A 16,214-nucleotide genomic window follows, 5' to 3' on the forward strand; every position below is an offset into this window, starting at 1 on the left:
ACAAGGTAAATTTTTGAAAAAGAAAAATAATGATAGGTATACAAAAATGCAAGATAAAGAACATGTATAGTATACCTGATTAAATCAAGCAGGCTAGGTGACTATTTGTCGCCGCCCCGTTTCAAAGGGGATGCCAATAAATCATCATCATCATCATCAACTCCACTGTCAGGAGCGTATACGAAGTAAGGATAGTTTTATCGGCCGCGTAAACTTGCAAACATAGGCATACTAACTAAATTAACAAGCATGATGTCATGCGCGCACAAGCAAACACGAACGCATCTCATTCGATGACCGCGGAAACTCGCTGTCAAAACGCTGCAGTGAGTAAGGGCGGCAGCAGCAGCGAGCTAATCGACCTTCGTCCCGCCGCTTGCATCAACGCGAACTAAGCCGCGAAAACACAGCGCAGGGAGGAAGGACTCTGTCCCCGCTGCAGGTGGCTTTCCAAATACAGTCGCCCAGCGGGCGCGAGCGCGGCAATTAATATATTGGGAATATGCTGCTCCCTGAAGTTAATAAAAAAGTCGGTTTGATGTGCGATTCTACAGCTGGGGATTTGCAACATGTGATGCACTATATTGTCCACCTCACACTCTTCAGGCGGACATGTGCAGTACTGAACAGAAAGGTGTTTATTCTACGATGTACTCATATTTTTATACAGGTGAGATAATGGCAGCTTGTGCTGCACCCCTATGCCTAGAGAGTGTGGCACGCCAGGTCAAAATGGCATGCAAGACACGCCAGGACCAGAAATAAAGACAAGACCCCACGAGAGTGTTATTTAAAAAACTAAAATTTATTACACCGCTATAGTTTCTAAGACTCGAAAATCTAAAATAGTACACTTTCTTTCGTTCGCCTCCGGTATGCACAATATTACAAGACGATGCCTTCATACAAACATTGTACACGTATACGTACACGCATATTTATACGTAGCAAGAACAAGAAGAAGAAAACACGTAAACGACACGGCCACAAAGAGAAGCTGCCCAGCTGCTAATGATGAGTAAGTAGCTTGGCACACAACAAAGGGGATCAAGGGCAAAGACAACAGTTAAGGATGCACAACAGAGGTTGCTTAAACTAGCGGCCCTCTGATGGAACAACACTCGGTTTCTTTACAGCATCCACAAAAGTCACGTAACCGACACCGGCCCACAGGCAACACGTCACGTACGGCTTCTACACACTCACGAGTGATGCACTGACAAACGCGTGTTACTGTCCAACAACAGACATAATCGTTGTCCATTCACATGTGTGCACACTTTCAATAACGTAAGTTCCCATCCAGTTTCTACTGCTCCTCATTATGCACACCAAACAGGACACAGTTCCAACATCAAAGTGCGTTTCTACAAGTTCTCACAATATCTGACGAGTGTTTAGGTTCACACAAGCGACTCCTGTTGGGTTGTTTGATAAGGTGTGTTTAAATCACAGAATCATGTGCCATTTGCTTTGGTTGCACAGAGTTAAACATTAGAAATTGGATAAGAACATACAATTAAGGTTACAGGAAACCAGCGTGTACCTCTGAATAATTAGTGTTGTTATGAGTCAAGGTACAACTTTTTAGGTGAAGGCTGTCACGACGGCCATCTGTCAGGCACATAAATAAAACACAGATACAGCGGAAATAAATTTAACCGACCTTCAAATTTTGGCAAAGAACACAAAGGAGTTCTTTGCCTAAGAGGAGTTCTTTGCCTAAGCACATGGTTTACACGGCAGGCCTGGTGTGTCGTATGCACCACAGACAAAAAAAATACAGGGTGGATACCAGCAGCTAGCTACGACAAGATTGCTACACCAAAAAAAGAAAGACGAAAACGGGGTGTGTTTCCACTGCAGCCCATTAAACTGCCATTCATTTTCAGGAGCAATGGCATCGCCAGTGCTCGGGCTCGGTCCTCCTACAGTCTCCAATAGCAAGCATGTTACAGTGTTGTCCCCACAAACAAAGAAATAAGGCTATCAATTCGTACAGAGAAACCGTTGGCAAGAGGAGATGAACAAGCACAGAGCCCTGTTGCAAACAGTCTGCCCAAGAAAACTCACTTTATGACTAACAACCTATTTTGAAGCAACATTCCTTAGAAATAATGTCTAGCACAGCACCCTAGTGCTCGATAAATCGGGCCTCGGCAGAATACTGTGAGTTCGTCCACCAACCTCCCATTAGGTACATCAAAGAAGAACACAGAAAAATCCAAGGAACAGATTGCTCTAACAAACCCTCAGGACTTCACCGGCAGGACACTTAAAACGCCAGCTCCCTCTGTCAGCGTCTGTGTGTTTTAATCTCATCAAAATCTACACTGAAGCACTTTGAAAGAGCAAAATACAAAAACCAAAGAATGCAGACACTTTATGTATGAGCAAACCGGAAAAGGAGAAAACACTCTAATCTCAGCGTGGGCACTCCCTTGTTTCACTCACCGGGTTCCCAAATATGAATGCATCACAAATCAAGAAACACAAGACCACAATCAAACATGCTTGTAACTCATCACTTCTCTTTTGCTTCCTCTTTAAAACACATTTCTGAGATGGCTCTGTAAGTTGGCCCCTCACACTAATGGTGCAAGATTGAATGTGGCCACACTGGAAGACACGGTCTTCTTATGCGAAGCCAAATGCAGCCTTTCATTGCCATGGATCGGCTAGTCACAGTGTGAACAGCTTAAGTTATAATGCAGGAAAAACAACAAAAAAGGACACTCTAAGCCACCATCGCCAGTGCAAGCAAGGCCTAATGCAATCTTCATAGCTCACAGATTTATGCAGGATGCTACCCATTTCGCATCAATACAGGTGTGGCCTATGTGCCCTCAAAGAAGAGCACATTCACAGCACATATTCGTACTAAGCAGCATGAAATACCACAATGCAGAATTCAAAAGATGCAGTACTTGTGCGATTCTTTGTGTAGTGTGTTACATCACTTCCCACTGCCTCGACGAATCCAAGTTCCTTTGTCCAACTGTTGGCTCCAACCTGAGACATCCTTTGTTCGACCACTGTTCCATCACGTCAAGTCACCATCTCACTGTGAACCTCCTGTCTTGTTTGGATTTCCACAAACTATTTCTCTCTTGTTAGACAGTTCTAGTACTGTAGGGCTGTACTGTACTGTACTGTAGGGCTGTACTGTAGGGCTTTTTCGGCTTTTTACACAGACACATGCAACATGGCTACGGCCACGCTATACACATGTCCTCGATGAGACCTTTAGTAGAGCTCTCCACATGGCAAGTGTATGGCCAACACCAACTGCTGTGGCACTATCTGGTATATAGAAATCAAAGCACTCTCGCAGCAACGGCGGCATCTTTTGTTAGGCCTGGCAGCGTCAGAAGAAATGGCTTATCTCACTAAGCTGAAGCTCATTTTACCATAAACATTTTGTTGCTGCAATGAAAAGCAAGTAACAAGGCTAAATTCGGATTGAAGTGGGCAACCTCGGTGTTGCCATGTTGTTACACTAGCCACACTAACCATGCAAAGCCTGCAATACTAAATCCAAAAGTTGGCATGGGTATGTAACTTGCAAACCTCTTCGTAACGTTCGGCGGATGCGTATTTTGTACCATTATTTCAAAGCGTTTGCAAGGGTTTTGCATATGCTATACTAAAACTGTCTTTGACTGTCATTTATGGCTCAATGAATCTCTCTCAATAAAAAGCTCAATGACTATTCATGTCTCTCAATGAAACTTACTCACACTGCGACCAGTTTAACATAAAAAATGTCGTGAGAGAGCCCTCTACTTTGCCATACAAGCAAGTATCCCAACAAGTGGCACTTGTCAGCAGGAAAGCCTCGTTTCTGTTTAAAAAACACAGCTGGCTCAAACAGAAGAGCTTTAGAACCACGTTTTGTACCAACCATTAATATATTCAGTGTTACAAAGAGCAAATCAATATCAAAGTGCTCTAATCGTTGTCAATGTACAGCGTTTTTTCCTTACGGTGTACATTGACAACGATTAGAGCTTTGTGCTCTTTGCACATAAAGTGGTTTGAACAACTGTAATGAGGCTGTGTTTAGGACAGAAACGGGCTTCTAATTCTGCCAGAACCCAATAGGCTATCAGGCAGATGTTGGCCTTGTTTAGTCTTATTCAGTTGGGTTGACAACACCCTGATTAGCAGCTTGGCACATATAAAATACATGACAGCCATAAGCTTAAGTTGTACACTAATTGTTGGACTTAGTACTATAGACAAAGGTCATTAAAAAATGTTGACAAAATGCTGCCTGCAACATTAGCCGACACATATCCGAAAGATGGATGTAGCTTTCACATGTTCAGTTTGTGTCACGATAAACCAACACATATGCAGACAAGCAGTCAACTGTCAAGCAGGCCAGTGCTCATCAAGTCGATATGCGAGGGTTCACAATAACGTCTCTAAAGCCATGCCAGTGGCAAGTTGAAAACCTCAGTGTGCGCTTTATTGTTGAACAACATGACAAAGCAGACAGTGATGGAGATAAACGTCGGGACAAGAAGTTCCGCAATCTGGCACACAAACAATTACCTCGCCTACCTAGCAAGCATTGCTCGCTCCACAAACACTGAATTCCAAAAGTAGCCCTGGCTGATGACATCACCTTGGGAAAAACAGCAGGATCTCATTAACTGCATTCAAAGCCGAGTGTGTTCTGTTACTCAATAGAGCGATGAAGAAATGTATCGGGGAGCTGTACCATTGTTCTCAAAAGCCTTCAGGCTATACTACAATCTAGTTGTACAAAACAACGTAAATTCAACTAATGTTACCTCGATGCCAGTTTTCAACTGTTTCACGATACCTGTCATGGGGGCTCCATGGCTACAGCATCCTGGCTGCCATTTTGATTGTTGTTACAAACACATTCCGATAGGGAAGGATTCCAACAGCATAAAATATTTTTGTACTTAGATTAGAAAGCTTGTTAAAAATGTCAGATGGCTGAAATTAACCCAGAATCCCCCTTACGGCATCCTTTTATTCTATCTGTTGCTTTGGTGCGAGAAACTCCACAACTTAAAATTTTGCCTGATTCATAATTAAGCCATTTGTATATGTATTCAAACATATCCAAACATTTCTGTGCCTGTTTCTTTCATAACACTGACTCCGCCACAGAATTTCATAAAATCATGCCACACAGAAATGAGCTGCGAGTTTCTTATGTCAACAACACATAAGAATAAATATAAATGCATTCCTAGAAGCACTAATTGTAGAAACATTAATAAAATGACTCCCACGATCGCCGTAAGCTAATTCATTATGTCAGTAAATCACAAGCCCAAAGAAGCAGTTCATTACACTAGTAAACTGCAAGAAGGAGTAATTTAACACTGTACAGCCTTTGCACTAAAGACACTGGTACAATTTCCTAAATGTCTGCGAGATAAGCAAATAATGATGCAGCTGATGTGTTCCGGCATTGATGACTGTTTGATCACTCATCAAAGCTCATACCTGTCAACAATTTGGAAGCTTCAGAAATGTGTACTCAGCTAAGGTACTGCGTAGCAGCAACGACAGCTACACACCATAGTGACCAATACCAATTTGTGCAGCCATGGCAAATTCACATTATTCACCCGAAAAGGCCACATTAGCAGAAACTGCATGTTGTACGAATTAAAAAACTGGACATGATCAAACTAAACTCATTATCAAGATCAGCAAAAAATTAATGACTGGAAAGACGCAATTTAAAAGGTTAACCGAGGTGATGGAGATCATAGGCGATAATAATGTTGAGTGGATGGATATGCACTGTGGATGGAGACATCACATCAGTGATATGTGCGCACGACAAAGTCAAAATGGACCAGAGTGGAGCGAGAAACAAATATTCACTGCTAAAAATTTGCACATGCCTCCCAGACCTTAAATAGCAGCAAGAACTCAAGGTCGCAGAGGCTGTGCCCTGTTCGCCCTAAACTGAATACAAAAAAAGAAACTTGTAAAACTATTGGTGTGAAGATGACAATTGCAAACATGCTTTAAAAATCTGGCATTTTATGATAACATCACAAGAGTTGGCAGGTATGCCCTTGTATGTGAAGTTACAATTGGTAGAAGGCCTCCATAGTCATGAAGGATCGGCCTGTTTGGATATTGAAACACGTGGTAGCTACGGGGGAGATCCAAAATGGTAACTGAAAAACCAAAAAAAGAAAAGAAAAACTGAAGAACCCAATATGGCAAATATCCTGTTAGGTTAATTCTGCTGTAAACTGGGAACAAGTAAAAAAAAATCATTAAATTGTTGGTGTTATTACGAAAATCGTAATCAAGCTCTAAAAACCTGGCAGTTTACGATAAAATCTTAAAAACTGATGCATATGTAGTAGGCTAGCACTTACATGGAAGCGCAGCGCCAAATTAACAGATAACTCAAGGCATTGGAATGCTCAATATGGTGAGTCAATTCCATAGAAATCTACGTGGGTTTTCTTTGTGGCTTGGTGGTACCATTGGGTGGACAAGACAATTTTTCCTTTTCGCTGAAGAACTCTGGCCACAGCCACAAGAGCTTTCTACAAAAACCCCTAGAGGAAACTTTGGCGCTAGTGTCTATGGCGGCAGCAAGAACAACGGCTTATCCTGCTTGGGAATGGTGGTTAGTACACGGATTTGTCTAAATTTTGTACTTCTGGCTTCAAACGGCTTTGTCACATCTAATTGATGATTTTCGAACATCAGTATTGCACTATAAATGCAATGATTCGCAGCGATTATGTGTGTGTGTGCAGGAACCTGTTGCCTGCAGGCCTTTACAAAACTACGATTGCTTGGAAATTGAGAGAGAGAGGTGAAGTGCCATAAATAACGCGACAAGAACGTGTGAAGCCACAAGGACAAACATTAAACAAATCCATGCACCAGCCACCATTCCCGCGGTAGCTGCACGATCACAGCGCCACAGCTCCCTCTAGTTACTTTTGCAGGAAACTCTATGGCCACAGCAACACTCATCTAAGGACAGTCCCACAGATGCACTTCAGGGCCGAGATTTTATAGCGATGCCTTATGACTTATACCCCTGTCAAGCGGGCAAGTTAAGTGCACTTACGGGGAGTGTACTTCGGGACCTTGAGTGACACTTTAGGCTACGCGGTTCTAAACGGCAAAACAGAGTGCACTCGCAGTAAAAAAATGGCGACAGACTACGAGCGCATTTTGTGAAAACGTAGATTAAAAAGAAAAGTACTTCTAAAAAGTGATTGTCTTACATTGTATTATTAATTAAAACAAACTTAATCTATGTTTTTTCAACAAAAAACGAAAATATTTTTTATTTAAGAGTGTGGCAAGTCAATGCCGGCCAAGAAAAATGCCTAGCCAATCCAGAACGACATAGCGGCGTGCGACGAGGCGGCATTTGATCCTGCTCGAGCAGAATATGAACGCGTTTTAGGCTATTATTTGTGTGCAAGAGCTGTTCAACCACTAAAATGAACTTCTGTGTCCTTTCTTTATGTATTACATGTTATACCATTGAAACCGCTGGCGACGAAGCTACGCACTCGGCCAGCAAAGTGCATTCCGTGAACGCACTTTGCTGGCCGAGTGCGTAGCCTCGTCACCAGCGGTTTCAATGGTATAACATGTAATGCATAAAGAAAGGACACAGAAGTTCATTTTAGTGGTTGAACAGCTCTTGCGCACAAATAATAGCGTAAAACGCGTTCATATTCTGCTCGAGCAGGATCAAATGCCGCCTTGTTGCACGCCGCTATGTCGTTCTGGATTGGCTAGGCATTTTTCTTGGCCAGCATGGACTTGCCACACTCTTAAATAAAAAATATTTTCGTTTTTTTTTGAAAAAACAGATTAAGTTTGTTTTAATTAATAATACAATGTAAGACAATCACTTTTTAGAAGTACTTTTCTTTTTAATCTACGTTTTCACAAAATGCGCTCGTAGTCTGTCGCCATTTTTTTACTGCGAGTGCACTCTGTTTTCCCGTTTAGAACCGCGTAGCCTAAAGTGTCACTCAAGGTCCCGAAGTACACTCCCCGTAAGTGCACTTAACTTGCCCGCTTGACAGGGGTATTATTCTACACTAGTCTTATCATCCACCGCTCACGGCCGGCTGATCCCATTGATAACGCGAGCGGACCGTCGCTCTGACCACTGACAAAGCGCAATAAGGCATTATTACCTGAAAGGCATTGCTACTAAATACCGGCCCAGTGCTCGTATGACATTTTAGGCCTCACATGAATGGACGCCATAGATTGCTTTCTATGAAAGGCTGCCACCACTGAATGACCATAGACACACTACTCCCCTCACTGAAGAATCCAAACTACAATTAGCAACCTTATCGAGAAAGCCCGAGACAAGGAAAGGAGCAGAGAAGAGGTACTCGGCTTGACTTGAATCTCGCGAAAGACTAGAGCAAAGCCAATGGACAGAGAGAACCGGGACGCAATGTGTGAAACGAGGGAACCCTGTCTGCCTTTGGAAAACAATCGTCAATGGTTTCTGTGACCTGAAACTACAGATATGTTCTGTTTCTGGGTTCTACTGTGACCACAGGGATTAACGGAGAGCTTGTTCCAGCAGCTCTAGCCGCAACTTGCCCCGCACTTGGACGAATTTCATCGCTGGTTGGTGGCAATGTGCCAACAAGGTGAGAAATGTATAGAAATTTACAATGAGGCCCAAGAAAAATGAAGAAAAAATGGGGACAAATTTGAAAAAAAAAAAAAAGGCAGTTGCACGGTGCATCTGAGTGCTGAGTGAATCTGGTGAGGAAACCCTGTTTGTTGGTGTTTTTTGTTTGTTTGATGACAGATGTGAATTTCTACAAGAATGTTCCCATGCCTTCATCTCAAAAAGAAACGAAAAAAAATATAGTGAACGGAATTGTTCACAGGTGCTGTGTCACGCCTGTCAGCCACTCACAACACTGCGCCTAGAGAAGAAGTTAGCTGTGTCAGTTCTGAAACGCCTTTTTAATGGATCTACTCTGGTTCTGGTGATGCTCGAAGCCCGAAATGAATGAGATAGGCGCAGTACCACCCTCCTTTTGCTCTAGGCCTCTCAGTATGACCACTCACAGGATGGCACCGCCGCCAGCAATCTGTGACAATGGACAGTGCATCGCCTCCCTATGATTGGAAAATGATGCAGAATTCATGCTTTCAGGTAAGAGCCTTGCAATGGTTCAGGCGTTGTGGAGAAGTTCACAGCACTGGTAAACAAATAACCACACAATACAACAGGAGTTCCGAGGTAGCATGCACTACAGCAATGTAATCCAAAACATCCATCCAGTGGAAGTAGGTAACAAGGTTAGGAGAGGTGCATAAATTAGAGTTGCTGCACATCGCTTTGGCGTAATCCTAGCAACAACAGTCATCGAGGCATCTTTTAAGGTAGCACCACAACGGCAGCAGAACACTACAGAAGTGCTACCACTAGAGAAGCTAACCTCTGCATTCACAAACTCACCTCAGCTCGACACTCTTCCTCAACTCTGCCAAGTGCATGAAAGCGCTGGCTATCAACCCAAGCAGTCACCGAGCTTCAACAACACTCCTCGGCGATTCCCAAGATGAGGAGAGGAGTTGCTTAAGAAACACCCCTCCAATCCTGTGCCTTTGAGTAAACGCTAAAGAGTGCTATCACAAAACTATACTTCAAGAATCACTGAGAAGTGTTACTAAGGCACAGTGACCACTTCAATTTACGGGTTGCGCTGCCCTATGCAGAGTCAATGCAGAGTCATTGCAGAGTCAAGGCCACGTTGAAGCACATTCGTGAATACAGCCTCAAGCGTCACAGAAGTCAAGGCACCGCACACGACCGGTGGAGACTGCAGCATCTGTCTTTAAGAGCTAAGTGTTGCCTTTTCTTTTGCTTGTCTTTCAATGTGACATAAACAAAAGCAATGTATCAATCTTTTCCACCAACCAAGAACATAATGCCACCATGTTCTTCTCGGCTTTAATAACTGTGGACTACTTCAGCAGTTCAACTTGACGAGCCCATCATTTTTCCCCAATTCTTTCTTCCCATGCTGCAGTAGGAGTGTGTGTGAAGATAGCCACCTTCACAGAAAGGCCACAGGAGTGCCCCCGAATCACATGAAGCCAACAGACAATGAAACCAAGGCGAAAGGGCAGGGTAAATTACTAATTACTTGCTATTTACCCTATGCTCCCCTCGGTTTCCTTGTCTGTTGGCTTTGGACGATAGTGATTAACAAAAACTGGGCCCCTCGATTCCCCTTCTTCCCATTCAGGAGCGCCCCCTGGACATTTCTATGGGAGCACTGGCTTCCTCAGCCCACACTGCACGGGCACTTTTTTTTTCCTTTCTCGGCATAGATGACATGGACAGCACGTAGACAAAGGAAGGCACACACCTATAGAGACAACAGACAATGAGTAAAATAGTAAGAGACAAAGACAACAGCCTGAGGCAGAAATTTGCCACAAACAGCTACAATGCACAAGGCCTCCAATTCTACATTGACCCGGCAAAGAAGCCTGCCGCTGCTAGGAGAAAAATATGATACAAGTCACAGACCAACTAACTCGATTTAATAAATGAACATCGGTACAAAGTGGAGCTGCCATACTAATGCAGAATGGTTGATGACTGGCCTGGCCTGCAACCCTGCAAAGCACCGGATCTGGCGGAAATGAGATGTGTCCCGCAAAAAGTGGACAGCAAACTGATTTACAGCAGGCTTATTACTCAGTTGTTAGTCGACACACAAATTGTTAGTCCAACAATTTCATCCCACTGTCTGTCCTGAGCCATGACACCCACTCTTTCATGTGTCTTAACTCCTGTTTTGTCCTTAATTTGCTTTTTTGTTTGCTTATTTCTTGTTTGTTTTTGTTGTTTGTTTTTAGGAACCAGCCCTCCAACGAGCACCAACACAGTGCGTGGAACCCTCACTGTTTCATTCTAGTTGCCTCTTTAAAAAAAAGGGGGGCAAACTGGCCAAACCCGCTACCCTGCTGGGTCCTGCTATTCTGCCCCTGCAAGTACACTCTCTGGGCTGCCTGCATATTTGACCCATAGCCACTGTCCCAGATGGTGGTTGAGATTAATCTCTTTTCCAACACACGGAGGCAAGGGAAGGACACACTGATACAGAAGGCATGTTCTTCTGCTGCAGAGATAGCAGCGGCATGGTACAATGATCATATTGTGGCCCTGCTATGCCAAGCGCCTGCGTCAAGCAGCGCCCTCATCTGATCTGCAATGTCTCAGTGGAGGAACAACAAAATGAGTCGTGGGTGGCATATACAAATGACCCAAACAGTGAATCTCTCAATGTTATCTAAAGATGTGAAAGAAACAGGTGGTCTCTCAGTAACCCACATTGCAAAAGTGGGCAGTTAACAGTTGCCAACACCGTACTTTGTCCCATCGTAACTCGGCAAAGTGCAAAGGCTACAGGCGCAGTCAAGCAATGGAGCTTGCAACGGCGCATTACTCCCCCTGCTACGCTGAACCAAAGCAGGAGCTGTCGTCCGCTCCAAGAAGCGTCGTCTGCGTCGTACTTTCCGTCATTGGTGAACTACATGTTTTCAACCAAAGTGTTGCATGCTTGCCACCAACCGACTTTTACCACTTCAGAAAGGCCCTACCCACGCGGTCATCCTTACGCAAATACTATTAATTATGTAGTACCACTCATAAAAATATGGAGACATTCACACAACATATTACTCGCTTGTTGTCCCCCTGCACCAACATGCATATTTCTAAGCTAGAACCCCAGGCGGTGTCACGTGTAGGTCGAATGAAGTTATTTTTTTAAAGGAATTTTTACTTAATAGAAGCAACCTGCAAAAGCTGTCTGAAACAAAAATTTGTGGCTGTTAATGAAATAAAATCCATTAGCTCTCTCACACATGAAGTAAGAAGGTCCCACAGCCTTGCCTGTTTGCCGAGTCATGGTGAGACTGAGTATATCAGCCCCAAAGCATGAAATGAATGTGATGAGTGAAACATTATCTTCGGGACATCCACGCAGCAACAAGGATCAATGATTAGTATGGTTCTAGAAGCACCCTCAATCTGCTTAGGGCAACAGTATCAGCGTCATCGAGCTCACGAGCTCTCTGTCCGCTACAAGGACGGGAAGTGGTTGGGCGGGATGTAGCGAGGGTGAAGAGTGACAATGGATGATAAGTGACGATGGGTGATGAGGAAAACAAACCGGGAAGAATGGCACATCCAGGCTTCTCGGAACGACACACCTGAACGTGCCTGCAGACACTGTAAATGTGTCTGATATACATAAGTGGGCTCAAACGCCACAGCAATGCCACTGTTGCGAAATTGGCAGTGGCCTGCCTCCCAGCGCGTCCCTCAAAGCTCGCTTGTGAGATTCTGTTGCTGCTACTGCTGCTGTGTCAACTGAAACACACAATGCACTGGACGTTACTTGAAGGGCAATTTGAAGCAACGTTATTACTGCCTGGTAGCAAATAAAATTCATGCTAACAAACAAATCATTTCATTCTGCCTTGCCAATACAATACATTCTGCCTTGCCATAATTTACTTCAATCGGTTTTCTATTGCCGTGATGAAAACAAGGATGCAAGAGCCAAGACAGTATCAGTTACAGCGAAATGAATCTTTGTTCGCTTACAGCTCAAAGCATGCATTCATTCTAGTAGCAAAAATTAAAACACTCCGAAAGAGCAACTTGAAATGGCACATGCAGGTCGTCCATGCGTGACTTGGACAGCAGCTTGGCGTGGCTGTCCCACACAGCAGGCTTGCCAACATGCTGATCCCATGTGATCGCACAGATTGCAAAGCTGCACATTAACTGTGGTGCAAAGTATGTGTTTAATTTTTCATTGCTCACGTGCAACATATTGGCATGGCAAGCCGACAACGAGCCATCAAAATCATCGGGAGATTCTTTGCTGGCCTGTCAGAGGTATTGCGCTTGCCTTTCTCTCGCACGGACCTGACTGTGCCTAATTTTTTACAATGTCGGCATGTACACTTATAGCAAATACTGAATATGATGAAAGTATTTTCATGTCAGACGCAACTTCATTATAACAAGGTTTGACTGCACGAAACCTTCAGTGAATGGCTGCCCGAGCAAAGCAAGCATGAAAGAGCAGGCCTAGCTGGAACTGCACTGCATGCAGAGCTACTGCTATCACAGCAAGTCTGGGTGCATTTAGTCGCCTGACTAGCAGGAGTCACAGTACAGTGTGGAGTAACACAAACGACAGCACCCCTCTGGCGTGATTTTACCGTTCGTGCCTTAAGCTGTGACCAAACATCATCGACTGAGTTTGCTGACAAACTTCACATCATGAGTCAAGAAATGTTGCCAAATGGCATTCGATGTGCACAAATTCAGAGACAGAAAGGCCTGCTATATGTCGCTGCATGTCGTCAAGTGTCGCTCGATGCAATGTGATATCCAACAGTACATTGTTTGGTAGGGTCTCACTCCTTCTTGAGTGATATTTACGACTAATGACTCTCAGCATGACATTCAGCGCAACATTTTGTCTTATGTGCTCAAGAAACACACAATGCAAGAACAGTGCTTGTGTGGCAAGTTTCCACACGTTTTAGCACATCTGCTTCCGTCGCCTTAGCCAATCGACTCGCTCTGAAAGTGACACCACCGAAACCTGATCAACTGGGAACGTGGCCATTCCTAAGCTATGTGTCAGTGACACAGCAGCAGCACGTTTGTTTGCAACGAGGAGGCAGCACTTAAAAGGAAGAGTGGAGCCAACACCAGGTGGGAGTCACAGCCAACAGCTTTCACAGTATTGCAATTGGCTTCACGAAATAAAATCTCATTGTCAGTGTTTCACACAACACAAATAAAAACCACTGCAACGCAGCTTTAAACTAGTAAAACCAGTGGCGTTGCTCCGTACCATGTAACCAGTTCCTGGCCTCCGCCAAGGGAAAGCTGCAGTTCAACAGTAACAAGAGCAGCGAGATGGCTTAGCCCTGGGGCTGCAGTTTTGTGCAAATCAACTCAAGGCAATGTAAAGAAATCCACAACAGAGCAAGTGCATGTGTTAAACTCAATACCCAATTAACCGGACCTCTTCAAACTATGACAGGTTAATGAATGCAGGTGAACTAGGCTGTACAAGCCACAGCCCACAGGTACGGCGTCATTCTCTCTATTTCAAGACTTAGTTCCCCACCTCAAACTAAAAAAAAAAAAAATCTGTGCTATGGGCAATCAGCTACAGGGTTGAAAGTGTCTGGCAAAACTTCCAACAAACCAATTAGCAGCAAGTGCCCTTAGTGAGAATTAAAACCGCTACAGCGTATTACGACTGCACACTTTAGAACAAATGCCACGCATACTTCCAGGTGAAACTTAACTAAAAGTACTGGCATGAGGCCAAGAGGTGCAGAGCGAGCACCTCCAAGCACTCCCAGAATGCACCACTCCCTTTTTCTCGAGTTCAACTTAAGTTCAAGTTACACATGCAGCGCTTCCTGGAAAAAATAAAACTTCGTCCAGAGACTCGCAAAACATCTACCAGCATCACGGCACCAGTGTCTCGACTCTGGGCAACAATGCTGCACTCAATTCTGGTGAGATATGCACAGGAAGCGCCTGCCAGGACGCTGTCTAGTCATCATCATTGTTATTTTGTTTGCCCCAGAGCCAGCAATTCTTGCCCAGTAGGGCAGGCAGGCACGCCATGCTAGCATCTCCAAACTACAGGCAACAGAATGTTGTCACACCACTACTGCTTTGCCACTACCGGCACCATTATCACCTCTTCCAGCAATCTATCTGTACGTCTAGGGCACAATACACAGCTCGTACACAGGTACACTGGTGCACACAGCTGGTACTCTGGTGCACGGCTGGTACCCAGGTACCTAGGTGTCGGCTGGTATGAGCTGGTACCAGCTGTGCATTGGTACTAGATACAGCTGGCACAATGGTGACGGCAGAGCACTGGCAGTATGCTATCGTGCTCTAATGTTGCACTCGGTTTTGATGGGGTACATGTACGAAGATGCTCATTTGCGTACCCTCCAGTCACCTTCGCACTCTGCCGCAAGAACAATGGTTCTTGCCTGGAGCGTTAGATAGGCACGCCTCGCCATCCCTTCCGAACTCCAGGCAGTGTCGCACACACTACTCTGGTGAGGAGGTCTATGGGCGGGAAAGTACCTGCCAGTGACACTGCCTGGTTATGATCACACCGCATGCGACGGAACCGGTGATTCTATCCTGGAGGGGTGGACAGACATGGGCGTGTCGTGCTAGCAGCCGGCCGCGGAGGGGTTCGTCAGCGGTGGCTGGGGGTGGAGGGGTTGCATCTCTTGGGCCTCTTCCGGGGGGAGCGCCTGCTAGGGGGGCCGGGGGGCGCCTCCGCTGCCGCCCTCCGGAGGGCCGGCCCCCCTCGTCACCTGGGCATGCTGCCCGACGCCTGGCGGCCCGAGACGCTGAAAGACAAGTGCGCACAGTGTTCAACAGCACTATTATAACTACATACTATAATAAACAACGCTACTATAAATTAAAAAGTAAATGAGAAAATATAATATAAAGTGCAGAAAGAACAGAAAGGTCAACCCGAACGCAGCAGGAATTTCTACAAGCCACTATCCTTGATTTTATGCTTGGATGTAAGGTGAATACAAGGACAAGAGACAAAGTGAGAGCAAAAACGCGTGACACCATCTAATTGAGAGTTTTAGCTTGACTGCAAACACCTTACCATTTATGAATTACCAGGTTACTGGCAATTTAGAGGGCATTAGCAAAGCTGGTTGCAAAATCTTGTAACACTTTACCCAACTTCAATGCATTTCAAGAATTGTTGGGTCGTACGACTTCTCTTTGAAGGAATATCATAAAAGGACTTCATATTAATGACTATGTATGTCACAACTGTTACTGCAGCAGTGACTTTGCGCGCTCTCTGGTTATACGCTGTGCCACGAGATATTGCTACCAGCGTTGTTGCTGCCGTGTACCACACCGATGGCCAAGTTTTGCGCAAACGTTAATATGCTTACGGACAAGCTAAAGCCCTCTAATATCCTCTACACCCTTCCGTGCACTATGCCTCCTTTCCCTCCTTCAGCAACTAGTATGCAACACACCACTGCGTCTTCTCCCTCCCTTTGGACTGCTGCGCATCGTCCTGCACAGCTCTAGAATGCCCCTCCAACTCCGAGCA

The 16,214-nt window shown here is 44.8% G+C and overlaps 1 protein-coding gene across 1 annotated transcript in view; it reads right to left on the bottom strand.

The window, feature by feature from the left end:
- Positions 1-784: 784 nt before the first annotated feature.
- LOC119433195 (dual specificity protein phosphatase CDC14C-like) overlaps positions 785-16,214 on the bottom strand; it is a 56,052-nt gene continuing 40,622 nt past the window's right edge. Inside the window, exon 12 of the mRNA XM_037700342.2 lies at positions 785-15,474. Coding sequence (XP_037556270.1) covers positions 15,435-15,474 — 40 coding nt within the window. The 3' untranslated portion in view covers positions 785-15,434. The remainder of the gene's footprint in view (positions 15,475-16,214) is intronic.

The sequence above is a fragment of the Dermacentor silvarum genome, chromosome 11 (assembly GCF_013339745.2).
Source record: "Dermacentor silvarum isolate Dsil-2018 chromosome 11, BIME_Dsil_1.4, whole genome shotgun sequence".
Taxonomy (NCBI): Eukaryota; Metazoa; Arthropoda; class Arachnida; order Ixodida; family Ixodidae; genus Dermacentor; species Dermacentor silvarum.